The 27,725-nt window shown below is 44.4% G+C and overlaps 1 protein-coding gene across 3 annotated transcripts; it reads left to right on the forward strand.

Annotated features, from left to right (window-relative positions):
• The first annotated feature begins 562 nt into the window (after positions 1–562).
• CNR2 (cannabinoid receptor 2) lies at positions 563–19,868 on the forward strand. Of its 3 annotated transcripts, XM_043997045.1 has the most exons (5): positions 565–655; positions 4,419–4,486; positions 12,347–12,486; positions 15,868–16,951; positions 19,829–19,868. In XM_043997045.1, the coding sequence occupies exon 4, from the start codon at positions 15,900–15,902 to the stop codon at positions 16,935–16,937; it is 1,038 nt and encodes a 345-aa protein (XP_043852980.1). In that variant the 5' UTR covers positions 565–655; positions 4,419–4,486; positions 12,347–12,486; positions 15,868–15,899; the 3' UTR covers positions 16,938–16,951; positions 19,829–19,868. The 3 variants fall into 3 exon arrangements, with proteins under 3 accessions (XP_043852979.1, XP_043852980.1, XP_043852978.1); XM_043997043.1 differs by lacking the exon at positions 19,829–19,868 and having other exon boundaries at positions 15,868–17,453; XM_043997044.1 differs by lacking the exons at positions 4,419–4,486; positions 19,829–19,868 and having other exon boundaries at positions 563–655; positions 15,868–17,453.
• Positions 19,869–27,725: the final 7,857 nt, after the last annotated feature.

Genomic DNA, 27,725 nt, shown 5'->3' on the forward strand with positions numbered 1-27,725 from the left:
CCAAGAGTTACAGTGTGTCACATGAGGAGACTCACCAATGGGGCAGCTGGGCCCCAGGGTGAGAACTAGAGGTAAAAGTGTTAAGTCCTCCAGGGTATAATCTCTGTAATATACTCCCTGGAAGGCAACAGCCACCGTTGAGATCAACTAGCCTGGGTGAGAAAAGGGGTTTGAAAGAGTTTTGAAAAACCTCAGAGCTTCATGTGTGGGAAAAGACCATCTCATATATACATTGTATCTTCCCTAAGCCCAGAACAAGGTTCTATTTGACTTAATAAATGCAAATGGATGGGTGGATGGATGGATGGATGAATGGATGAATGGATGGGTGGGTGGCAGGCTTGGACATTATATTCTTCTCTTTCACTGCATCAAAGAGGAGAAAATGCATCCCTCCCAGAAGAAATAATGGAAGAATATGGCCAGCAGATGGGAGTAAATGAAAGGAGTGACAATCACTGGCTCAGAGGCGCCCAGGGAGGAAGTGGTGACAAGGACGGAAGGAAACCAAATTTTTTACCTCTCACTTTTCTTTGAAGAAAGTAATAGAACTCTGGTTTGAGACCAGAGAGCTGTACCCAGAGTTTAGACAGAGGACCTGATATAAAAGAACAGAAAGTCTCACCAGGAGATGATTAAGGGGCCACCAGGAACTGTGAGTCATTTTATATATCCTTTCTCTTTTTGTTGTTGTTTTTCAGGAAAGGGGGTGGGGTGTCTTTCTTTTCTAGTCCTGAATCCCTCCCAGCTCCCGAAAGAGTCAAGAACAGGGATAGCTGAATATAAGCCATTTCTCTGGGACCCTAAGGATATCCAAGGCCCTGCTCTGGGGATAAAGTGGTGCCTGCCCACCAAGCAAGGCAAAACTCCATAGATTCATTTCACTCTCTCATCTTAATTGACTTTAAAAGGAATTCATTCCTCCCTTGGTTTTAGCTGGTATTTCTTACACTGCTTTGGAGTGGCACTTGTACCAAGTAAAGCTTGGGATGCCAAAGGGCAGAGGGGAGAGGGAAGATGTTACAGGCACCACTGAGAGCTTGGGTAGAGGCATGGTGCCAGGAGAGGCGGGCGAGGAAATGTATGTTTCATTGGCAGTGTATGGAGCAAACTGCCTCAGTTTACCCAAATAACTCGAGGAGACCACCAAGTCAAGCAGAGACAGATTTATTACATCCTCATGAGGACGGGCAAAACCCAATTACACATTGAAGTCTTGCAAAGATATGCCCAATCCTCTAGGTTTTTATAGTAATCTTGAAAAGGACTGTCCCCACATACACCTAGGGTGGATGAGCTCACAATCTAACATCCAATCCTGTCTCACCCAGGGTGCGTATGGAGACATGCATACGTGTTCCAGGGACAAGGGGGAAAAGGGGAGGGGGAACAAGGTCAAACCAAAGGAAAAGGAAACAGGGGAGTGAGAGTCAGATGTTTCACATCTCACAGTTCCCACTGACTCCCCTCTCCAGGCCCCTGTCTCTAAAGATAAGGATGACAGGGTTAAAATTTATCTTTGGCTATGTTGGGAAGAAAAGAATAATCCATTGTTGGGACCCCAAGGCCAAGGGGATTCTGCTCTGAGAAAAAGAGACAATGTTACTTAACATCTGGTCTCAACTCAATGGCTGCATTCTGTGCCTAGTCCCATCCTTTCTTCTTGAGTCCCGAGTATTGAATTGGTGGGCAAACTCCCTGACCCACTGACTGGGGTTCTGACACATGATAGATTGCAGACAAAACTAATATGTAGCTGACAAGTGGGGAGACTGAGCAGAAGTAAAAATACTGTTAATTGGCAATAAAACTTAAAGGAGACAGTGAGAATTTTGGCAAGCAATAAACTTCTAACAAACTATACTGGGGCAGGTCTGGGTACCTTCCAGACCCCATGGTCAGAGTTTAATCTGACTCAAATCCATAATCATATCATACAGCAGTGTGGCACAGGAGGAGCAGACTGCTTCTGGAATCAAAGGAACACGGTTTAAATTCTTGCTCTGATGCTCTAACACTCAGCCATTTAACTGCCCTCTGGCCTCAGTCTCCTCTTCTCTAAAATGGGAGTAATACTACCTATCTCCCCGGGCTGTGTAAACCTTGAAGTGCTGTGATCCTGTGGGCTATAGTTACCATAACAGGCCATGGGGATTCATTATTTTGCCCAAAGTCAGTCAAACAACCAGACTGGCTGATGTTACCCTGTCTCTTTGTTCCTGAGTTGAACCGAATGAGCTGAGGCAAGACTGCTGCATTCTCGTTTGGGTGAGTGATGAGAGTAAAGTGGTGCCATTATGGGGGACATCATCATTGTCCTCATCTACAAGCATTTATTAAGCTCCTACTATGTGCCATGCAGGTGAGGCAGAGGGGCGTTAAGGGTGGGACTATACATACAATGAATGAAATCATTCTAATATTCTAATTCATAAGAAGCAATTGCACTTGTATAACCTATACTGATTGTTTGCAACCTTGGGGAGGGGGGAGGGTAGGGAGAGAAAGAATGAGAGAGGGAGAGAATTTGGAACTCGAAACTTTAAACAAATAAATAATTATTAATTCATAAGAAGCTTCCATTTTAACAGGAGACAACCAAAAAAATATAAGGGCATACAGAATAGGAAGATAGTTCAAGTAAATACTGAGGAGTTAGCTAGCATTGATATAGTGTTTTAAGGTTTCCCAAGATTCTTACAAATATCTCATTTAAAAAAAAAAAAAACAAATCCACAAATATCTCATTTCAACCTGACAACAACCCTGGGATAGAGGTGCTAATATTATCCCTGTTTTATTGATGAGGAAACTGAGCATGATAGAGGTTAAGTGACTTGCCTGTGCTTACAAAAGTAGTAAGTTTTTGAAGTCAAGTTTGAACTCTTCCATCTTTCTTTCTTTCTTTCCTTCTTTCCTTCTTTCTTTCTTTCTTTTTTTTTTTTTGTTAAGTGTAAAAAAATCACATTATCCTATTTATAGATTTGGGACTTGAACATTGTGCAGGATTACAATTACATAAAATAACCAAACAAATTTCATTCAAAGTGATTAGATATGCCTGTGTGTTTCTCCAACCTGTCCTATCTGACAATTATCTCCTTGTCTAATCCCTGGGCTGCTCATAAAGCAAAGAGGAAAAAAAAAACCCACAGAACTGACAAACTTGAATACCAAGGGAGACAGATACAAAGAATAAGTAATCATGGTTAAAATTTTTAACAAAGGAGGCAGCTAGGTGGCACAGTGGATAAAACACCAGCCATGGATTCAGGAGGACCTGAGTTCAAATCTGGCCTCAGACACTTGACACTTACTAGCTGTGTGACCTGGGCAAGTCATTTAACCCTCATTGCCCCTTGGGGAAAAAAATTTAACAAAGTTAGGAATATGACCTCCCCTATTTCTATGCACATATTTCTGTTTTGTATATAATAAACATTTTTATTTATAGTTTTGGGTTCCAATTTTTATCCCTCTTTCCCTCCCTCCCCTCCCCTCTTCCTGAAGCAGCAAACAGATATGGGTTATACATGTATGATTATGTAAAACATTACCACATTTGTCATTTTGTACAAGAAAACTTTATTAAAAGAAGAAAATGAAAGAAAATGAGAAATAGCATACTTCAGTCTGTTCTATCAGTATCAGTTCTTTCTTTGGAGGTGGATAGTATGTTTTATCAATAGTCCTTTGGGATTGTCTTGTATCATTGTATTGCTGAGAATAGTTAAGTCATTCATAGTTCTTCATCAAACAATATTGCTGTCTCTGTGCACAATGTTCTCTTTTTTGGTGTTTTTTTTTTTTTTGTGGGGCAGTGAGGGTTAAGTGACTTGCCCAGGGTCACACAGCTAGTAAGTGTTAAGTGTCTGAGGTCGGATTTGAACTCAGGTACTCCTGAATCCAGGGCCTGTGCTTTATCCACTGCGCCACCTAACTGCCCCCCACAATGTTCTCTTGATTCTGCTCGCTTCACTACACATCAGTTCATACAAGTCTTTCCAGGCCTTTCTGAAATCATCCTGCTTGTCAATTGTTATAGCATAATAATATTCCATCACCATCACATACCACAGTTTGTTTAGCCATTCCCCAATTGATGGACATTCCTTTGATTTCCAATCCTTAGCCACCACAAAAAGAGCTGCTAGAAATATTTTTGTACAAATAGGTCTTTTTCTTGTTGGGGGGATATTTTTGAACTCCCATTTTTCTGACTCCAATTGCAGTGCCCCAACCACTGCACCACCTTTCTGCCTGGTTAAAGAGGGAGGGGAATAGCAGTTGGGAAGATCAGTTAAGACTTCCTGCACTTGAAGGTAGAACCTGTTTAATCCTGTTACCTCCAGGATTAAACAAAATGCTCAGTTTGGTCTTCAAAGTCCTTCCTAACCTATTCCCCTCTTACCTTTCAGTCCTCTTACAACTTGCTTCCAGCTATGGACTCTTCAATCCAGTGACACTGAGCTCTTGGCTGTCTAAGGTACTCCAGACAGTCTCTCTGGCAGTCTCCCATGCCTAGAACATTCTTCCTCTTCCCCTTAACCTCCCTGGATTCCTTAAGGCCCAACTAAAACCCCATCTTTTAATGGAAGCCTTTTCCAAACCCTCTTAATTTTAGTGCCTTGCTTCTATTAATTATTTCTTAATTAATATAGTTTGCTGTATACGGTTTGCTTTTTTATTTCTTTTTTTTATAGTTTGCTTTTAATAAAATTATTTACATGTTGCCTCCCCCATTAGATCAAGCTCCTTGAAGGCAGGTACTGTCTTTTGCCTGTTTTGTATCCCTGGTGCTTAGGACAGGGTCTGGCACATAGTAGGTGCTTATTAAGTTTATTAATGTTGATTGATTGAACAGGATGTTTTGACATAGAGGTGAGGTAGAAGTGTATTACAGGCATAGGGGGGATATCCAGTGGAAAAGCAGGGCAATGGAAGATGAGAGATAGTGTCATATATGAGGACTGATTACAGAGTAATGATCAATGAAGAGGATCGTTACTGTTGTTGAGTCATTTCCAGTTATATCCAACTCTTTGTGACCCCCATTTGGGGTTTTCTTGGCAAGATACTGGAGTGGTTTGCCATTTCCTTTTCCAGCTCATTTTATAGGTGAGGAAACTGAGGTAAATAAGGTTAAGTGACTTGCCCAGAGTCACACAGCCAGATTTGAACTCAGGAAGATCAGTCTTCCTCATTCCAAGCCCAGTGCTCTATCTATCTATCCACCATGGCGCCACCTAGCTGCTAATAGTAATGTCCAGTGAGGCTGGAAAGATACTTTGGAGCCAGGTTGTGAAGGGTCTTAGAGGGACCATATCATCCAGTGTGTCAGTTTGGACAGATGATGCAATTCATTCCAATAAGCATTAACCAAGCTTAGTCAGCACCTACTCTATGCCAGGCACTGAACATACAGACCAAAAGCAAAAACAAAACAAAACAAAAAAACACAGCCTGCCTTCTTTCTCCTCGAGGAAGGGAGTTGGGGGTGGGGGGTGAGGGTTGGGGAATGATACAAAGTATACATAAAGCAAATGACAGCAAGCCTGACGGTGGCTAGCGGGCTGTCCTCAAGTCAGGAAGACCTGGGTTCCATTCCTGCCTTTGACACATCCTGGCTGGATGACCCTCAGCCTCTCTTGGGGATCCATGCAGTACTTGAAGATTACGAGTCACAGCACAGTCTGTAGAAGGAATTTCTCATTGGGCTCTCCCTAAGCTGCTAATATCACAGATCTGGAAACTACCAGTACAGCTTCACTCCTTCAGTTTCCAGCTCTGATTCTTGGTAAACTACAAGTGGCCCCCTGGGAGTGGAGGTCACATTTTTCACTTATGACTCATTTGTACTATGAAGTGAATGAGTTTCAGATCCCTCCCTGAGATCAGATTTTGAAAGGGGGAAGCTGTTGAGGCCTTTGTGAACCTCAGAGGGTGGCAGGTAATGAACATAAAATGACCAAGGTGATGAGATAGGGGCACATGCAAAATGGGGAGCTAGGGGCACCAAAGACCTCAACTGCTTTCACAATTTTGCCAGGACCCAGTCCAGAGCATGCCCATTATATACATGGAGACCTCTAAAGGCTTCTTCTGATGTCTCATCCAGGCACAGGGTTGTCCTGGGCTGTCCAGGCTTTGCCTGGGGAACATGGCACCCTGGGAGGTCCTGCCAAATGGGAAAGATTTGAAGAGTGGGGGCGGGCATCTAAGACTACAAGTCTGCTACCCTGAGCTTGACTCAAAGGGGCTTACCCCCAAGTTGTCCATAGAGTGACACATTTTCGGGCCATAGAAAATCTCAAAGACTTAAATTCTAAGATGTTTTGAGATTGTCCTAGGGTAGGGGGAGTGAACACCCAGGCAAAACCCTAGATGATTAGAGCATTGAAATATTGAGGTATTAAATGGAGAAATCTTTTATCTACTCATCCATCTACCCATTCAAAAGATACTGACCACCTCCTTTGTGCAAGTCCCTTGTACACACCAAGATAAGTAAGTCATGATCCTTTGCTTTCAGGGGTCTTATACTCTAGGAGGGGAAAGAAGGGGAAAGAAGACCTAGAATGAAAGAAGGATGAATGAATGAATGAATGAATGAATGAATGAATATGATTTAGCACTTATTCTGTGCAAAGCACTGGGGGCACAAAGAGAAAAACTAGACCATCCCTGCTCTCAGGGAGTTTATGTTTTAAAAGGGGAGATAACCCCTATGGAAGGGGTGGTGCCTGATCTGGGTTTAGACCATTTCATCCTCACAACAACCCTGGGAGGTAGGGACTATTATTATCCCCATTTTACAGAAAAGGAAATAGAGGCAAACAAGGTTAAGTGATTTGTCCAGAGTCACACAGCTAGTAAATGTCTGAGACCAGATTTGAACTCAGGTCTTCCTGACTCCAAGCCCAGCACCCTATTCACTGAGCTACCTATAACTGACCTACATGAAGATGGGTGTGCCAGGGTGGAACATTAGAATAAAGAGGTTAAGGAATTTACCCCCCATGTATTTAAGCTTCCTTCCTCTGATGTTTCTAATGACCCTGTAAGATAGTAATTGCAAGTATTATCACCCTTATTTAACAATTTGAGGAAACTGAGGACCGAAAAGGTAAACTAATTTGCCAAAGATGAAAGGAAAGACATCCTGTGATATAATGGAAAGAGCAGTTACTCTGGACCTGGATTCAAATTCTGCCTCTGATGCTAATCACCCTCTTTTCTCCTCTTCAGTGCTTTCAAGTTGCTCATTTTGGGGTTACACAGAGGAGAACCCTGAAGGAAAAGGATGCAGGGCAGGGCAGCTTGATGGGGGAAGCAGGGAAGGGCTGAGAGCATGGGTCACTGGTAAGAAGGGCAGGACCTGTTGGAAGAAGGAACATGTAATTAAGATCATACCCTAGATGGGCAGCTAGGTGGCACAGTGGATAAAGCACTGGCCCTGGATTCAGGAGGACCTGAGTTCAAATCCGGCCTCAGACACTTGACACTTAATAGCTGTGTGATCCTGGGCAAGTCACTTAACCCCCATTGCCCTGCAAAAAAAAAAAAAAAATCATACCATAGAGTTGGAAGCGTTTGCCCTGAGTAGGTGACGCCTTGTTTGCACCACTCTCTGTTCAGGGCTGGGTCAGATAAGGCACTTCAGAGTTCTTGAACATAGAGGCAGTCTGTTTGTGGGTGATGGTGAGATCAAGTGACACCATCTTTGTATGTGGTTGAGGTCAGGCAGAGGGAAATAAGTGTTTTAGGTGTTTGTGGGAGAGTCAGTAAGTATGCTGAAGTTCTCTACCTTGAAGACAATACAGATAAGATAATTGGGGTGGGGGGCACTAGAAGATGAGGGGAACAGGAAAGCCTTCCTCCCAAAGGTGGTGCCTGAGCTCAGCTTTGAAGGCCAGGACAGAGTCTAACAGTCCTTTCCACATCTCTCCCATCCTGAAAAAACCCTCACCTTGGTCTTCCATCCCCTGCTAACTAATGATCCTAGATCTCTTCTGCCCTTTGTAGCTAAGCTCAAGAATCCCATCTACAGGAGATGCCTCTACCTTCTCTCTTCTTGCCCCTACAATCTGACTTCCAACCTCACCATTCTACCCACACAGCTCTCTCCAAAGTTACCAATGATTTCTGCATTGTCAAATCCAATGGCTTTTTCTCAGTCCTCCTTCCCCTTGACCTCTCGGCAGCTTTCGACACTGTTGGACTCTCCTCCTTAATACTCTCTTCTCTCTGTGTTTTCTGGATAGCACTCTTTTCCTAGTTTCCCTCCCACCTCTCTGACCTCTCCTTCTTAGTCTCCTTTGCTGGATCCTCTACTAAATCATACCCTCTAACTGTAATTGTCCCTCTGGATTCTGCCCTGGGCCCTCTTCTCTTCTCCCTTCATCCTACTTCACTTGGTGATCTCATCAGCTCCTGTGGATACCATCTACATGCTGATGATTCTCTCTCTCTCTGGCAGGGCAATGAGGGTTAAGTGACTTGCCCAGAGTCACACAGCTAGTGAGTGTCAAGTGTCTGAGGCCGGATTTGAACTCAGGTCCTCCTGAATCCAGGGCCAGTACTCTATCCACTGCCCCATCTAGCTGCCCATGCTGATGATTCTCAAATCTATCTACTCTAGCCTCCAGCCTCTCTGCTGACCTCTAATCTCACATCTCCAACTGCCTTTCAGATATCTCAAACTGAATATATAATAGACATCTTTTTGTTTTGTTTTGTTTTGTTTTGTTCTGTTCTTTGTTTTTGCGGGGCAATGGGGGTTAAGTGACTTGCCCAGGGTCACACAGCTAATAAGTGTCAAGTATCTGAGGTCAGATTTGAACTCAGGTCCTCCTGCATCCAGGGCCAGTGCTTTATCCACTGCGCCACCTAGCTGCCCCCCCTGTAATAGACATCTTAAACTCAACATATCCAAAACTGAACTTGTTATATTTCCCCCTAAGTCCCCCACCCCTAACTCTTCTACCTTCCCTATTACTGTAGAGGAAACACCATCCTCCCAGTCCCTCAGACTAACAACTGAGGAGTTATCCTAGATTCCTCACCATCTCTTACCCCCCATATCCAAGCTGTTGCCAAGGTCTATTTCACCTTTGCATCATCTCTCAAATATGCCTCCTCCTCTCCTTTGACACAGCCACTTCTCTGGTGCAGGCTCTCACCTCACACCTGGACTACTGCAATAGCCTGTTTGCTGGTGGGTCTGTCTACCTGCCTCAAGTCTCCCCCTGCTTCAATCCATCCTCTATTCAGACACTAAACTGATTTTCCTAAACCACCAATCTCTCTCTCTCTCTCTCTCTCTCTCTCTCTCTCTCTCTCCCCCACTCCTTCCCTACCCCCTTCCCTCCCTCCATCTCTGTCCCCCATGCCTGGAACAATCTTCCTTCTCTGCTCTGCCTGTTGACCTCTCTGGCTTCCTTTAAATCCCACCTTTTACTGGAAGCCTTCTCTCTGTTACTCATTCCCTGTCTTGTATATAACTCACTTTGTACATATTTGGTTTCCTGCCATCTTCCCCATTAGATTGTAAACTCCCTGAGGGCAGAGACTGACTTTTGCCTCTTTCTGTATCCCCAGCACTTAGCACGACCCCTGGCATGTACCAGGTATTAAGTAAATGGTGACTGACCCTCAGTGGATGGATGTGTCCTGTCCCTATTCATGCACAGGTAGTTTCTTCCCAGCTGGAACATGAGCCCCTTTGGAGCAGGGACAGTTTTGTTTTTGACTTGGTATCCCCAGCACCTGGCAGAGTACCTGCCATACAGTAGGCATTTAATAAATGCTTGTTGGTGGATGAATGGATTGCTTTCTATAGCTCTTTAAGGTTTGTAAAACACTTTATATGTAGGATTTCATTTGAATCTCACAACTCTGTGAGATAGGTTTTAGTATTATTCCCATTTTGTAAATCAGTAGATGTGGGGGCATCTAGGTGGCACAGTAGATAAAGCACTGGTCCTGGATTCAGGAGGACCTGAGTTCAAATCCAGCCTCAGACACTTGACACTTACTAACTGTGTGACCCTGGGCAAGTCACTTAACCCTCATTGCCCTGGGGGGGGGGGGTGGAAGAGAAATCAATAGACTGAGGTTAGGAGAGGCTAAATGATTTTCTGATGGTCGCACAATTACCAAAGGTAGGATTCAAACCCAGTTCTCTTCTTGATTCGAAGCCCAGAATTCTTTCCATTCTGCAAAACCACCTGAACTCTCCACTTCACATTATGTTGATAAACACGGCCAAGAGGAGGAGGAGGAGGAAGAAGAGGAGGTGGAAGAAGTGGAGGAGGAAGGGGAGTAGGAGGAAGGGGAAGAGGAGGAAGAGGAGGAGGAGGGGGAGGAGGAGGAGGAAGGGGGGGGGACGAGGAGGAGGAGGAAGAGGAGGACAAATGTGAGATAGTGGGAAGTAGCTTGCAGCCCCCATGCCACACACTAGCCACGGGCACTTGGACAAGAGGGTTTCTGGTCCATGATAACTTTCACAGTTTATATTCTAAGCTCCCTCCCAGCTTCACAATTCTGGGTTCTAACATTCTCTATTCTATGTCTCCTCTAGCCCTAACCACCTATGTTCTAGGGGATTTCCCAACACCAACATTCTCTCTTCTCAGTTACCTGTCAGCTTCAAAACTCTATGTTCTAACACTGTCCAGCCTAAGTTTCCCCTACCTTTAGCATTTTGTGCTTTAAGGTTTTTCTGAGCACTGGCATCCTATGTTCTAAGGATCTACTTCTAGTATTCTATGTTCAAATAGCCCCTCAAGCTCTAACAGTCTATATGCTAAGAACCCTCCCAGCTGTGACATTCTGAATTCTAAGGGTTCTCCCAGCTCTGCCATTCTGTGTCCTAGGCCCTTCCCAGATCTGACATCCTGTGTTCTAAGGTCCCTTCCAGCTCTGACCTTCTGTCTTCTATCTCCTTCCAACTCTGATATTCTGTGTGCTAAGGTCCCTCTCAGTTCAGACATTCTGAGTTCTCAGGTCCCTTCCAATGCTTTTTTTTTTTTTTGGTGAGGCAATTGGGATTAAGTGACTTGCCCAGGGTCACACAGCTAGTAGGTGTCAAGGGTCTGAGGCCAGATTTGAAATCAGGTCCTGAATCCAGGGCCGATGCTCTATCTACTGTGCCTTCCAATTCTAACCTGCTATTTTTTTTTGGTGAGGCAATTGGAGTTAAGTGACTTGCCCAGAGTCACACAGCTAGTAAGTGTCAAATATCTGAGGTCTGATTTGAACTCAGGTCCTCCTGAATCCAGGGCTGGTGCTTTATCCACTGCGCCACCTAGCTGCCCCTTAACCTGCTACTTTCTAACCTTCACTGTACTAAGTCTCTTGGCCTCTAAGCCTAGTCACTTCTTAGGCCCCAGCACTCATCCCATATGTCAAGATTTCTTCCATTTCAGGGGCAGCTAAGTGGCACAGTGGATAAAGCACCAGCCCTGGATTCAGGAAGACCTGAGTTCAAATTTGACCTCAGATACTTCTTGACACTTACTAGCTACTAGCTGTGTGACCCTGGGCAAGTCACTTAACCCTCATTGCCCTGATATATATATATATATAGTGTATGTATGCATGTATGTGTGTATATATATATATATATATATATATATAGTATGTATGCATGTATGTATATGTATGTGTGTGTGTATATATATGTGTGTGTGTATATATATATATGTGTGTGTGTATATATATATATATATGTGTGTGTGTGTGTGTGTGTGTGTGTGTATATATATATATATATATATATATATATATATATATATCTTCTATTTCTAAGCATCTCTGAATTCTCAGTCTCCACACACACATGCGGACTAGACATTGACTCTGGTCCAGAGTAACACAGCTGCATGCAAACTCTCTGAACCCCCATGGGTTTGGGGGAGTCACCTGGATTTCCTGCCCAGTAGGTACCGAGCCAAGCCTTGATCTGGCCAGATCCTTCCACTCCCACAGGCCTGAGGACACTTTCACTTCTATTCAGAAATCCCCTTGTTCACACCCCAGGGCATAGTTCCTCCACCCAGAGCATTTCCTTTCTTAGAATCTCCTCAGAAGCCCCTCTCTGTAGACAGAAACCCAAAGAGAACCTAGTGCTTGAGACATCGGTGCAAAGCCAAGCGGAATGAACGTTCTATGGGCCTGCAAACCTTAACATGCTTGTTGTGTGAAGCTTGGGGCCACTTCTGCTAGGAGGGAAAGCGATTTTGCTTTCTTGAAGTAGAGGTAAGCAATCTATTGCTTCACACACCCTGTGGTTACGTCACGTCAAGCTTATCATTTTTCTATTTGCTCTAACTGTCCTTCCCAGTAACGATGTTTGCATGGCTCAACCTACCAACCTCCCAGACTCTCCAGGGAGGGATCTGCTGGGGCCAGTAGAGTTTGCCCCCTGCCCCGATCCCAGAAGCCTTCCCATCACCCATCTTGGCCCTGAAGCTCCAGTATTGGGTAAGTCATTTCCTCTGCTTGCTCTTCAGCCTCCCTCCTCCAACAAGGGAGAAGTGATGGACAACAAAGCCAGTGCAGACTGGGGTGGCAGTGCCAGAGGGGTGGGGAGGATCTACTTGGATCCTCTCAGATCCCCTGAGACCTTGCTTCCGGAACAAGGGAGGGGAAGAGAAAGGGGGGGAGTACAAGAGGGTCTTTTAGAAAGTGCTGAAAAAAGACTTGTCTTGCCACGCTTGGCCACGGGCCCATGACTCCAGCCCTGGGCACTTCCTCCCTCTCTCCTCTTTTGTAGACTATGGTGACATTTCAAACAAGAGCACTTGTCTCATTGAAATGCCCCTTGTAGGGTTTTTCAGGTTGGCAGCAGCCCCCACCCCTTTCCTACTAGTGAAGGTTGATGGGAGGAGGTGTATACAGAATTGTGAGATGCATAGGATGTGCAGTTAAGATTGCAGGCTTCACTGTGTGCCCTGGAAAAAAAAAAAAGATTGCAGGCTTCAGAGCTAGAAGGAACCTTTGGGATCACTCAATCCTAGCCCTGCTACATACCTGTGTTACCTTAGGCAAATTACTTTAAGTCTGGGCCTCACTTTCCGTAAGATGAAATTGGGCTGGGTGACTTCAATGGCCTCCCCTGGCTCTATGACTAAATCCTTGAAGCTATCCAGTGATGGAGAATATTTCACTTCCCAAGGCAGCCATCTTTGGGTAGCACTAATTTGTTAGAAAGTCCTTCCTCGCTGGGCAGCATGCCTAAAACCATGGCTACTGGGAAAATGAGCCTGGTGGATCTCTTGCCCGTGTCACTCAGAAACTTATTAGATGTGTGACCCTGGGCAAGTCACTTAACCCTGTTTGCCTCAGTTTCCTCATCTATAAAATGATCCAGAGAAGGAGATGACAAACCACTCCAGTCTCTTTTTCTAGAAAACCCCAAATGGGGTTGAGCAGAATTGGACATGATTGAAACAACTAAACAATAACACAGAGGAGACAAGCCTGGTGCATCTCTTGGGCTTCGGAGTTCTGAACTATAGTGGTCCACCCTAATTTGGGTATCAATATGGTGGGCCCCTGGTCAATGGGCCATGAGTTCATCTAAAGAAGGGCAACCTGAACTGAATCATAAAGTACATAGGTCAAACCACCTGTGATAGTTCAAGAAGTAGTTTGTACTGGTGAACATCTAGAACAGTAAGCAACAATGACCAGAGTCAGCCTGGCTTCATCAGGAGCTCCTCCTGCTAGAACAACCCTGACTTCTTTCTTTGATCAGATCACCAAGCTGGTAGGTGAGGAGATGGCTGTCCATACAGTTTGCCTAAACTTGAGAAAAACTTTAGCTAGAGAATCACATACTATTCTTTTGGCTAAGGTGGAAAAATATGAATCAGACAATGAAATCAATGGCAGCAGAAACTGGTTGGATGTCTGGATTGAAAGAAGAGCTTTTAATAGTTCAATGCCCAGATGGCAGGAGGTCTCCGGTGGAGTGCCCCAAGGATCTGGGTTTGGTCAAGTGTTGTTGATTCAGTGACTTGGATGAAGGTGTAGATGGCATCGAGTTTGCTGCCAACATGAAGCTGGGCAGGATAGCCAACAGAGAGGGTGGCAGAGTCAGGATCTATGTAGGTCAGAGCCTTGGTCTGAATCTATTAAGATGAAATTCAATGGGGACAAAGTTTTACAGGTACAATATGGTTAAGTCACAGATGGACAGCTCTCATGCTGAAAAATGTCTGGGGGCTCAGTGGGCTGCAGTCTCAAGGAGTCAACAACATGATGTGGTAGCCCCTAAAAGTGAATGAGATCTTGGCCACACCATCTGTGCTTTAATTCCAAGTCATTGGCAAAAATGCTCATGAACAGCACGTGACCATGCCTCACATCCATGACATATGAGAATCTGTCATGGGAACCAATCCCACTTAGGCTTGAAAAGAGAAGACCCAGGAGGGAGCAGTTAACTATCTTCTAGTTGTCGTTGTTTGCCCTTCATTCTCAAAGAAGACCATGACATGAGGAGGTGATGTCATTACTTACAGTGAATTAGATTAAAGTGAGGGAGGGCTGTGCAAGGTCACCAGCCCTACTCTCTCCTCCAGAGCTATCTGAGTCCGGTGACAAGATATACATCAGGACAACTGGAGATGGCCCCAGATGTTTAAGTCTATTGGGGTCAAGTGACTTACCAGGGTCACATAGCTAGTAAGTGTCTGAGGTAAGATTTGAACTCAGGTCCTCCCAACTTCAGGGCCAGTGCTCTATCCACTGCACCACCTAGCTGCCCCTAACTGTCTTCTAGTATTAAAGGCCAATTAGGGGAAGGAAGCATTAGATTTGTCCTGCCTGACCTCAGCAGCACTGAGTAGGAACCACAGTGGCCAGAGTAAGCTTGATATGTAAAACAAAAAAACCTTCCTAACCATTAGAGCTTCCCTAAAACAGGAAGGGGCTGCCCAGAGACCTGGTGGCTTCCTGCCCCTTGGAGGTCTTCAAATAGAGGTTGGAAAACTGGCAGTCAGGTAGTCCTGGGAATTCCTTCCATGGATAAGCTGGACTAGCTGGTGATTGAAATCCTTTCCAGCTCTCAAATGTTATGGCCCCGGTTTGTTCAACTGATCCTTGTACAACCTGGTTGTCAGGCCCTTCACAATCCCAGTCACTCTTCTGCAAAGACTACCCTTCTAGCCCTCACATTCTGTGTTCTAAGGGCCCTCCCAGCTCTGACATCCTGTGTTCTACTATCCTTCCAACTTAGACTTATGTTAGGTCCCTTCTAGCTCTGCCAATCTGTTATGAGGTACCTCCTGGCTGTGACAGTCTCTGTTCTAGATCTGTTCCAGTTCTAACATTCTTCAGTCTAAAGGTTCCTTTCAGCTCTGTCATTCTACGATCTTGGGATTGAACCCCTAGAGTCAGTCACGGCTTCCCTATCTCACTTCCTGGCCCACCTGTGAATGCTGCAGGGCTAGCAGCAAAACATGATGGGGGACTAGAAGAGTTTATAATCCCCACAGAAAGGACCAGGTTACAGGAGTAGGGCTTAGTCTCTGCCTCCAACCTAGGTTGACAATTACAGGATTGATTCACAATCCACTTTGAGTTTTGGTCATTTGCACGGTTAGAGGTGCTAAGGGCCTGTGCTGATGGAGAAGAGTAAGGAAGAACTGCGGGTGGGGAGGGGGCTGGGAATCTAGAATTTGGGAGATCACCCCCAGTTGGAGAAGGAAAGGATGGAGAACAGGGAGACTTGGGACACAGAAGACAGATTCTCCACAGACCGCCCCCATTGGGGGTCAGCCCTTTCCAACATCTCCTGAGTGCCTGGGGCATGATGGGACATTAATGCTATCTTTCTTCATGTCTGTCCTTCTGCAGAGGTCTAGCTGTCCTCAGAGATCCACCCCACCATGGAGAGATGCTCGAACTCTACCAATACCTCCCATGAACACTTGGATTATGATGCCTTGCGGGACTACATGGTCCTGGATTTTCCCCAGAAGACGGCCATCGCCGTGTTGTGCTCCCTCCTGGGCATGTTGTGTGTGTTGGAGAACGCCATTGTGCTCTTCCTGATCCTGTCCTCCCCGAGGCTCCGCAGAAAATCCTCTTACCTGTTCATTAGCAGCCTCGCAGGGGCTGACTTCCTGGCCAGCTTGGTCTTCGTCATCAGCTTTGTAAAATTCCACGTCTTCCACCAGGAAGAATCTAAGCAGGCCTTCCTCCTGAAGCTTGGGGGCGTCACCATGACCTTCACGGGCTCTGTGGGCAGCCTACTGCTGACCGCCATTGACCGCTACCTCTGCTTAAGCCACCCTGCCAAATACAAGGCCCTGGCCACCCGGGGAAGGGCGCTGGTGATGCTTGCAGCCATGTGGACCATGTCAATGGTGGTCTCCTACCTGCCACTCATGGGCTGGACCTGTTGCCCTGGGCTCTGCTCTGAACTCTTTCCTCTAATTCCCAATAACTACCTGCTGAGCTGGATCCTGCTCATCGCCATTCTGCTGGTGGCCATCATCTACACTTATACTTATGTCCTGTGGAAGGCCTACCAGCACTCGGCCAGCTTGGTAGTGTACCAGCAGAAGCGGTTAATGGGTCTGTCCCGGATGCGGCTGGATGTGAGGCTGGCCAAGACCCTGGGAGTGGTGCTGATGGTGCTCCTTCTGTGTTGGCTGCCCGTGCTGACCCTCATGGTCTATAGTCTGGCTGCCTCTTTGGATGAACACATTAAGAAGGTCTTTGCCTTCTGCTCCATGCTGTGCCTGATCAATTCCATGGTGAACCCTGTCATCTACGCCCTGCGAAGTAGGGAGATCCGCTGCTCTGCCCGCAGCTGTCTGACCCGCTGGAAAAATATGCTCAGAGGCCTGGGAGCAGAGGGCTCGGAGGATGTTCAGAAGTCCTCAGTCACAGAGACAGAGGGGGAGACCAAAGTAACCTGATGTAACATGTAAAAGTAACATGGCCTCCCTGTTGTCTATTTAGGTTTCTGATATCAAAAGTAACAAGCATTCCTACCTTCTCAAAAGCACTTATAATTAGCACTAATTTTTTTTCTTTCAGTATAAATATAACAGAGGCAATGTGTTGAGAGACAGAGAGAGAGAGGGAGGGAGAGGGAAAGGAAGAGGAAGACTTGGGCTCAAATCTTGCCTTTGACATATACTGGCTGTATGACCTTGAGCTAATCACTTACCAGAGCTCTAGGCTACTCTCTCAGTTTCAGAGAAGGTGTTGACCTGCACTGGTAGAGGGCATTTGCTCACCTGGATTTCCAATGAAATCACAGGTCCAGTGACTATCCCAATCGCCAACAGTAAAAATACATTTTTCCCATCCATATTGTGGGTGTTAGGGGTGCCCTCCCCTTCCCAAAATCTAGAAAATCTGCGTAAAGTTTTTTGGCCCTCCCTTTGTACCAGAGGAGAAGTCTGAATTATGATATTAAAAGATAAAATATGTTGGCATTATACATTACTATATGTATATTTTGTGTATTCCTGAGTTTCTCAACTTTTTCTGTCATCTGCTAACCTTTAAGTGTTGTCTGTAACATCTACAAAACTCCCCAAAATTCCCATTTAATTTCTTATGCTGACATGAGATACAGCAAAATCGCAATGGGGGAAGTGCAGAGGTGGAAGGAATAGCTGTAATGGGATACTGATAAGCTAGCCACCCCAAAAGGTGAGTGGGAGAAAGGAAGGAGAGAGACAAGGAAACAACCCTATGATCTGTAAAGTTTGCATTAGGATGAATCCCTTGAAGCAGTTGCATTTATCTGTATTCGCACTATTTGAGGTTATAATTGTGTAAAATATGGCCACTGGTTTCCAGCCCAATGGAAATGTGCAGTGTGAATTTGAATAATGCTGCTCCACAGGATTCATCACTCATCCTCATTATTTACACTAATCAGAACCTAATTGTATTGAAAAGTGATTGCTACAAAGAGGATTTTAGAGGAGGTGTGGCCTTCAAGAAACAATGTAAGCTGGACTTCCACGTCCAGACTCCTGGCGTGCTCTCTTTCTTGCTCTCTGGTTAGTCAGCTGAAGAATCCTTGCACTGAAGAATCATTGCACTGCTGCCTCACACTCCAGATGCAATCTGTTTAGTGTCCCTGAAGGCTCAAGGCCAGACATCCCACAGTGGGAGACTGTCGGGGACGGGAGGGTCTTCTCACCACCAACATAGGTACCCCCCTCCACGCCCCCCACCCCTCACTGAGATCACTGGCCCAGCAGTTCCATCAGGCCACTGGAAGTAGAGTTTTCATAGCTTTCCTGGAGGTCAATGGTATCAGTCAACCGGTCTTTTCAAACCCTGTAGTTTACTTTTGTTGACACAGTTCAGCCTGCTTTATTAGGTCATTGGCCATCTGACCAAAAGCCTTGTGGAAGGCCCTGGTTCATCAGATTAGATTTTTTTTTCTTTGTTTTTTTTTTGGGGGGGGGTGTTGTTTTTAAGTAAGGCAATTGGGGTTAAGTGACTTGCCCAGGGTCACACAGCTAGTAACTGTTAAGTGTCTGAGGCCAGATTTGAACTCAGGTCCTCCTGACTCCAGGGCCAGTGCTCTATCCACTGTGCCATCTAGCTGCCCCTTTTCTTTGTTTTTTTGTGGGGTTTTTCTGCGGGGCAATGAGGGTTAAGTGATTTGCCCAGGGTCACACAGCTAGCAAGTGTCAAGTGTCTGGGGCCAGATTTGAACTCAGGTCCTCCCGAATCCAGGGCTGGTGCTTTATCCACTGTGCCACCTAGCTTCCCTTCAAATTAGTTTTAAAAAAAGGCAAGTGCCCCCAGGGAATTTCTCCGCTGGCCAATACAATTTCTGAATTGCTACCACTAATGCAGCAAGAGAATGTATGCAATACATGCTGAATATATTGCAAACTCAGTTACCTTACCTACGTAACATACCTGTATATTTTATTATTGTTGTTTAATCATTTTTCAGTCATGTCCAACTCTTTGTGACTCTATTTGGGGTTTTCTTGACAGATCCTGGAGTGGTTTGCCATTTTCTTCTCCAGCTCATTTTACAGATGAGGAAACTGAGATAAACAGGGTGAAGTGACTTGTTCAGGGTCATACAGCTAGTAAGTATCTGGGTCCAGATTTGAGCTCAGGTCTTCATGACTCCAGGGCTGGTACTCTGCCCACTATACCACCTACCACATCATTTTATTATTACAGCATGACTTCGAGAACCTATGATTTCTTGTAGGAGGAAAGGGTCCTCCAAACACACATCCCCCTACCTCTCCATCACTTAATAGATAATTTTTTCAGAAAAGTTGTTTGTAAATTGCATTTTGGGGGGCAAACGTCATTTAAATACAGTTCATCTCTATATCATTAATACTATAAGATCAGTCAATCAACCTGGATTTATTAATGTGGCGGGCATCTTTCTGTAGATAAAGACAGATGCTTCTTCCTAAATCCTTAAGGGATGGTGGTGGAGGAGGAGAGGGTGCTGTTCTTGAGCGCAGATGAACATGATTCCCATTGATACACATACTGGATCAGGAAAGCTAATCATTCTGGAATGGAAGGACACCAGAAAAAGATATTCCTCTCTTCTCAGGAAGGGTGAAGTTAATTTAGCCTAGTTGCTTCATATTTGCACCTGTTGTTCATCTGTGAGTTGTGCCGTTGGAGGTGGAAGAGGATTCAGACTCAAGACCAGCCCCCTGGGACTGGACATCTCCTGGATGTGGTGTCAATTTCTCTCAAGGATAGACAGGGACTGGGGAAGGGGAGGTTTTCTGAAAACTAGACCAAGAAAATATGGTTTCTATCTTTGATTCCTTCTTCTTGTGTCTTGTAGGAGTCATCATCACTGCAGTACAACAAAATATATATGCAAGGTACAGCACAAGGTGATTTTCTTGGAGGGGTGGAGAAAAGATGAGTTTCCCAGTAGGGCTTCCCCTATTCACTGCAATGGACAGTTCAGACCCTGAGGGTTCATATAAGCAATTACTTTTTCTGAAAAATATATCCTCAGGGGCAGCTAAGTTGTGCAGTGAATAGAGCACTGGCCCTGAATTCAGGAGGACCTGAGTTCAAATCCAGCCTCACGGACACTTGACACTTACTAGCTGTGTAACCCTGGGCAAGTTACTTAACTCTCATTGCCCTGCAAAAACAACAACAACAACAAACAAACAAACAAAAACCAGCAGTACAACTGAGGGGTTCTTATCAAAATAACAACAACAAAGGGTCCACCCAACTGGTTTGGGGGCAGGGCTATGCTAGACCCAGCTAGCACCAGCTCCCAAGAGCTGATTGTTAAATTTTCAGTGTGATCATTTACATGTCAGAAATCAGAAAACACTACAAATTGGGGCTTAGTTTATTGTTTTGTTGGTGTTCTAGACATAAGGTGTGGTTTTGTCAATGTTAATAATGCAGGTTTAACTTAAGAGTGTGTCCAGCATGCTTTTTGGAGAGATTGCCAAACCCATACTGCAGCTTACAGGGCAAGGTGTCACTGTCCTCCCTTATATTTCTGCAGTCTTTGGTGATGTCCAAGCTCATGCCTGCAGGTAGATCGGCGGGTCACCATCACTATGTCACTGCTGCTTATGCTATCTAAGATACTGTCTCTGGACCAGTTCAGTCCTCATGCCACACAGGAAGGAGACTAGATCTGGATCATTTCTTACATTACTCTGCCACTTCTGTTTTTTCCCCCTCGCTCCTCCTCCCACAGTCATTGTTTTTGTTGTGCGTCCCAATGCAAGACCAGCTGGGCTGGAGGAGAAAGGCAGATGGAGATGAGAAGGCAGCTTGCATCTGTTACTATGTGGCTGTAGTATAGCTCAGGTCTTCAGCCCTATTGTTGACTAACAGGCTGACAGGAAGGATTGACGTGTTAGTAACCCTTACACAGTTCCAATGGCCACCTAGTGGCCAGTCAGGGAATGGCACACGAAATTATAGGCTCTCAAAATTTAAAAGGGGTCTTGGCCCAACCCCCATCACCTCAGTTCCCTGAGACCTGGATTTGTCATCGACAAAACAGAGAAGTTGCACTAGATGTCCTCTAAGGTCACTTGTAGCCCTACATCTATAATCCAACAAAACTAAGATTCCCCAACATTTATTCCCCACTTCTTCATTCTTGAAATTGGGCAACCAGTTTAAACTTGAAACTTGAACAGCTCTGGGGATATGGAACTTGCTACCTTAGAAAGCAACCATCTCCACATCTGGACAGCTTTGATTGTTTGAATGGGTGAATGATGATGACGACGGCGACGATGATGATTTGTGTCTCTAGAGTATACCAAGGTTGACCAAGGCTTTTACTCACATTATCTTATTTGAATCCCCCAAGAGCTCTTTGCAGGAAATAATGTAACAATTGCAATGCCCATTTTACACATGAGGAAATGTCTAGAAGACATTAAATCAAATCAAAAAAGCATTTATAGCCCCCCCAAAAAAAGTATTTATTAAGCACCTCCTTTGTGCCAGGCATCGCGGTGTTATATGCTGAGGACAAAAAGAGGCGGGGGGGGGGGGGACAGCTAGGTGATACAGTGGATAAAGCACTGGCCCTGGATTCAGGAAGACCTGAGTTCAAATCCAGCCTCAGACATTTGACACTAGCTGTGTGACCCTGGGCAAGTCACTTAACCCCCATTGCCCCACAAAAAAAAAAGGGGGAGGGAGGGGGAGTCCCTGTTCTCCAGGAGCTCTAAGTCTAATGAGTGTGAGAATTAGAGTGCTACCAACCTGCTGAGAAAGATATCGCAGGGAAGCTCTACCATGAAAAGAACACATGTGAGTTAGCATCCGTCCGGAAGTGACCTTTTCTGGGGTTTCAAAGGTCAGATCAGAGTCAGGAAGTTGTGTATGCTGCCTGTTAGTCCTGTCAATCAGAGCTGCCAGCCAATTAGCTTGGAGCTGTGTGTGAGGATGGCCCTGTTTTCTGTTTCACAGGAAGCTTCTGGGAGAAGCCGCAGAGGAGCGAGGTCCTTTTCAGTTCTGGACTTGGGCTTGGCAGGATGACAGACACTGGACTCTCTTAGATAGTTAGATGAAGTTTGTTTTTTACCTCTCTCTCTCTCTTCACTAACTTCTAATGCACTTTAATAAATACTTAAAAAGCTAAATTCTTGCTAAAGCTTCTTTTTTTTTTTAAGTGAGGCAATGGGGTTAAGTGACTTGCCCAGGGTCACACAGCTAGTAAGTGTTAAGTGTCTGAGGCCAGATTTGAACTCAGACACTCCTGACTCCAGGGCCAGTGCTCTATCCACTGTGCCACCTAGCTGCCCCTAAAGCTTCTAATTTAAGGTGACTAATTCATTAGATTTTAGACATCACAGCTAGAATTTTAGGCCCTTACATAAGGCAGACAATATGCAAACAACTATGTACAAACAAAATGTGTGTGTGTGTGTGTGTGTGTGTGTGAGTGAGGCGAATTGAAAATAATTCTCTCAGAAGGAAGGTACGAAGATTAAGGAGGACTAGTTTCTTGCTGAAGATAGGATTAGCTGTAATTTGAAGGAAGCCAGGAGGCAGAGATGAAGGGGAGAAAGTTCCATAAATGGGGGCCATCAAGCTAAATCAGGAAATGGAGTGTCTAGTTTGAGGAACAGGCAGGAGGCCAGTGTCACTGGATCAGAGTATGTGGAGGGAAGTAAGGAATAAGAAGGTTGGAAAGTATCAAATAATGACAGGTTTTAAAAGCCAAACAAAGAACTTCATATTTGATCCCAAAGGCAATAGGGAGTTGACTGAATGTGGCAGCTACATGGTCACACCTGTGCTTTAGATAGGTCAGTTTTACAGCTGAATGGAGGCTGGAATGGAGTGAGTGGGTAAAGACAAGGTAGGGAGACCAACCAGCAGGCTAGGGCAATAGTCAAGGCTTGAGGTAATAGGACCTATACCAGGGTAGTGGTATATGAGAAAGTTTCTATCTTAATGAAGATAGAAACAATAGGTCTTGGGGAAATGATTGGATAGAGGGAATGAAAGAGTCAAGGATGGCTCCTAGATTGTGAGCCTGGGTGATTGGGAGGATGGTGGTTTTCTCAACGGTAATAGGGAACAGCTCTGGATTCAGAAAGACCTGAGTTCAAATCCGGCCTCAGACACTTGACACTTACTAACTGTGTGACCCTGGGCAAATCACTTAACCCCCATTGCCCTGCAAAAAAAAAGAAAAAAAAATTGAGTTCAACTTGGGACAGATTGAGTTTAAGATGTCTACCAGACAATACAGTTCAAATGTTCACTAGGCAATTGGAGGTCAAAAAGGAGAAAGGTTAGGATTGGACAAATAGATTTGAGAATCATCTGCATAGGGATGAAAGGGGAATCCTTACAAGCTGATGAGATGACTAAGTATAGATGGAGAAAAGAGCCAGGACAGAGCCCTGGGGGACACCCATCATTATTGAGCATGACCTGAATAAATATCCATCATAGGAAACTGAGGAGTATTCAGATAGGTGGATGGAGAAACAGGAGAGATCAGAATCACAAAAATTCATAAGAGTATCAAGGAGAAGAGGTTGATTGCCAGTGTGAAAGGCTTCAGAGAGGTTTTTTAAATGATGAGTGCGGGGGCAGCTAGGTGGCACAGTGGATAGAGCACCGGCCCTGGAGTCAGGAGGACCTGAGTTCAAATATGACCTCAGACACTTAACACTTACTAGCTGTGTGACCCTGGGCAAGTCACTTAACCCTAATTGCCTCACCAAAAAAAAAAAAATGATGAGTATTGAGAAAAGGTCATTGGAAGTGATGAGTAAGGGGGGCAGCTAGGTGGCACAGTGGGTAAAGCACCGGCCCTGGAGTCAGGAGTACCTGAGTTCAAATCCGGCCTCAGACACTTGACACTTACTAGCTGTGTGACCCTGGGCAAGTCACTTAACCCCCATTGCCCCGCAAAAAAAAAAAAAAAAAAAAAAGAAGTGATGAGTAAGAAATCACTGGTAGGGGCAGCTGGGTGGCGCAGTGGATAGAGCACCGGCCCTGGAGTCAGGAGTGCCTGAGTTCAAATCCGGCCTCAGACACTTAACACTAGCTGTGTGACCCTGGGCAGGTCACTTGGCCCCAGTTGCCTCACTAAAAAAAAAAGTCTAAAAAAAAAAAATCACTGGTAACTTTGGAGAGAATTGAATAATGAGGTCAGGCACCAGAGTGCAATTAAGAGAGTGAGAGGAAAGGAAAGTAGAGGCACTGATTATCTAAACAGACTTCTCAAGTCGTTAGGCCACAGATGGGAGGAGATAGAATGATAGCCAGTGGAGCTAGGCAGATCGAGTGAGGGTTTTCTGGGTATGAGGGAGACATGAGCATGTTTGTAGGTAGTTGGAAAGGAGCTATTAAACAACTGAAGCTTAGTGGCAGAGTGCTAAGTGCTTTACAAACAGAACTGTCCAGTGTGCTAACAGTGCCTGAGTCCAATAGCACCTTACTAAAATTCAACCACACAGAAGTCAACAGACCCAAACTTGGGTCAGACACTTACAGAGCTCATTTGATTGTCATAACAACCTTGAAAGGTAGGTGCAATTATTATCCACCATTTTACATATGAGGAAACTGAAGCAGACAGAGCTTATGTGACTTGTCCAGAGTAACTAGTATTTACAGATAGTAAGTGTCTGAGGCAGGATTTGAACTTTGGTCTTCCTGACTTCAGGTCTGGTATTTTAACCACTGTGCCACTTAGTTTCCTCTTAATATGGAGAAAAACCTCACAACCTCCCCCCCCCCCTGCCCTAAGAGGTGACTCAATGTTGCTGGGTTTTTGTGGGACTAAATTATAGAATGGGAAGATTTATAAAAAGGGGGAGAGGAGGAAAACAACACAGATGAATATGTGATGTAACTTAACCAAGTCGAAGGCTAACAGTAAAGGAGAAATTATTCCCACAGTCTCTCAGGAAAATGTGCCTATAGGAGAATTGGTGAGGAGGCAAAGGGAGGGATTGAAAAAGAGCAAGGGGGAGGGGCAGCTAGGTGGTACAGTGGATGGAGCACCAGGTCTGGATTCAGGAGGACCTGAGTTCAAATCCAGCCTCAGACACTTGACACTTAACTAGCTGTGTGACCCTGGGCAAGTCACTTAACCCTCATTGCCCTGCAAAAAAAACAAAAACAAAAACAAAAACAGAACAAGAGCTATAGAAGAAAAATATGAAAAGAGAATTGAGAAAATAACTCCTTCAAAATTAAAATTGACCAAATGGAAATTAACATGAGACAGCAAGAAATACTAAAATAAAAAGACTGAAAAAATATAAGAAAATGTGTGTGGAGGTGGGGAAATAACTCATCTGAAAAATATATTGAGGAGAGATCATTTAATAATGATTGGACTACCTCAAACCCTTTTTTTCCCAGAGCAATGGAGATTAAGTGACCTGCCCAGGGTCACACAGCTAGTAAGTGTCAAGTGTCTGAGGCTGGATTTGAACTCAGGTCCTCCTGAATGCAGGGCCAGTGCTTTATCCACTGGGTCACCTAGCTGCATAGTACAATGTTCATTTAAGGTTGTTTTTTTTTAATCTATAAAGTATAGGTATAGCAGGAACTTTAAAAATATCATGGATTGGGTAAATTTCAAAGGAGAAGAGGTTACTGAGGATGGTGGTAAGGGAGAGCCTGTCAATGCTTAAACATTTATTAAAGACTTACTTTGTGCTAGGCACTGTGCTAAGCAACAGGAATACATGTATAAGCAAAAATAAAGACAATTCTTGCCCTCAGGTGGCTTACATTCTAATAGAACCCAAAGCTGAAAAGCAGAAGCCAGAAATGGGGTAAAGGTACCACTGTGTGGAGGACTGGTATTGAAGTCCAGAAAGTCCAAAGCAGATCCAGGAGAGGAATGAGGGTTGGCCTACCTGGGCCCTTGTCCAGCATAGAAGTCCCATGAGGAATTTACCAGTGGGCCAGTGTGGCAGAGAGATTTTCCAGGGGGAAGACTATAGCTGAGACATGGTGCTGAAGTTCAAAAAGGCAATCAAGAAAGGAATGAAGAACCAAGGAGTATTCTAATTCCTCTGCCACAACTAGTGAATCGGGTCATCTGAGTGAGATTAAATGCCTTGTCCATTTGTTGTTATTCGGTCATTTTTTAGTTGTGTCCAACTCTTCATGACCCCATTTGGAGTTTTCTTGGCAGAGATCCTGGAGTGATTTGCTATTTCTTTCTCCAGCTCATCTTACAGAAATCTATAAAGTATAGGTATAGAGGGAACTTTATTTAAAAAAAAAAAATTGGGGGGGGGCAGCTCAATGAAGGTTAAGTGACTTGCTCAGGGTCACACAGCTAGTAAGTGTTAAGTGTCTGAGGCCGGATTTGAACTCAGGTACTCCTGACTCCAGGGCCGGTGCTTTATCCACTGCACCATCTAGCTGCCCCAAAGGTTGTTTTCAACATCTATTTTCTTAAGATTTTGAGTTCCAAATTCTTCTCCCTCCCTCCATTACCTCCACCCCCCAAGATAGCAAGCAATCAGATATGCTTTATATATACACAGTATATAATCATGTTATACATATTTCTATATTAGTCATGTTGTACAAGAAGACTCAGAACAAAAGGGAAAAACCACAAGAAAGGAAAAAAAATAACAACAACAAATAAAGTGAAAATAGTATACTTTGATCTGTAATCAGACTACATTGTTCTTTTTCTGGATGTGGAGAGCATTTTCCATCATAAATCTTTTGGAATTGTCTTGGATCATTGTATTGCTGAGAAGAGCGAAGTCTATCATAGCTGATCATTGCCCAATGTTGCTATTACTGTGTATAATGTTCTCCTGGTTCTTCTCACTTCACTCAGCATCAGTTCATGTAAGTCTTTTCAGTTTTTTCTGAAATTTGCCTGCTCATCATTTCTTATAGCATAATAGTATTCCATCACATTCATATACCACAACTTGTTCAGCCATTCCCCAATTGATGGGCATCCCCTCACTTTCCAATCCTTTGCCACCACAAAGATAACTGCTATAAATATTTTTGTACATGTGGGTCCTTTTCCCATTTTTATGATCTCTTTGGAATACAGACCTAGTAGCAGTATTGCTGAATCAAAGACTATGTGAAGTTTTATAGGCCTTTGGGCATAGTTCCAAATTGCTCTCCAGAATGGTTGAATCAGTTCACAACTCCACCAACAATGTATTAATGTTCCATCTTCTCCAACATTTATCATTCTCCTTTTTTGTCATATTTGCCAATCTGATAGGTGTGAGGTGATACCTCGGAATTGTTTTTTGTTTTTTGGGGTTTTTTTAAGGTTTTTTTTTTTTAGTGAGGCAATTGGGGTTAAGTGACTTGCCCAGGGTCACACAGCTAGTAACTGTTAAGTGTCTAAGGCCAGATTTGAACTCAGGTACTCCTGACTCCAGGGCCGGTGCTCTATCCACTGTGCCATCTAGCTGCCCCAATTATTTCTCAATTGGAGAATGACTTATATTTTTAAAAATTTGATTCAGTTCTCTATATATTTTAGAAATGAGGCCTTTATCAGAAACATTGGCTATAAAAATCATTTCCCAGCTTTCTGCTTTCCTTCTAATCTTAGTTTCATTGGTTTTGTTTGTGCAAAAACTTTTTAATTTAATGTAATCAAATTGAACCATTTTGCATTTCATAATGTTCTCTATCTCTTATTTGGTCATAAATTCTTGCTCTCTCCATAGATCTGACAGGTAAACTATTCCTTCCTCTCCTAA

This window comes from Dromiciops gliroides, chromosome 3 (assembly GCF_019393635.1).
Source record: "Dromiciops gliroides isolate mDroGli1 chromosome 3, mDroGli1.pri, whole genome shotgun sequence".
Taxonomy (NCBI): Eukaryota; Metazoa; Chordata; class Mammalia; order Microbiotheria; family Microbiotheriidae; genus Dromiciops; species Dromiciops gliroides.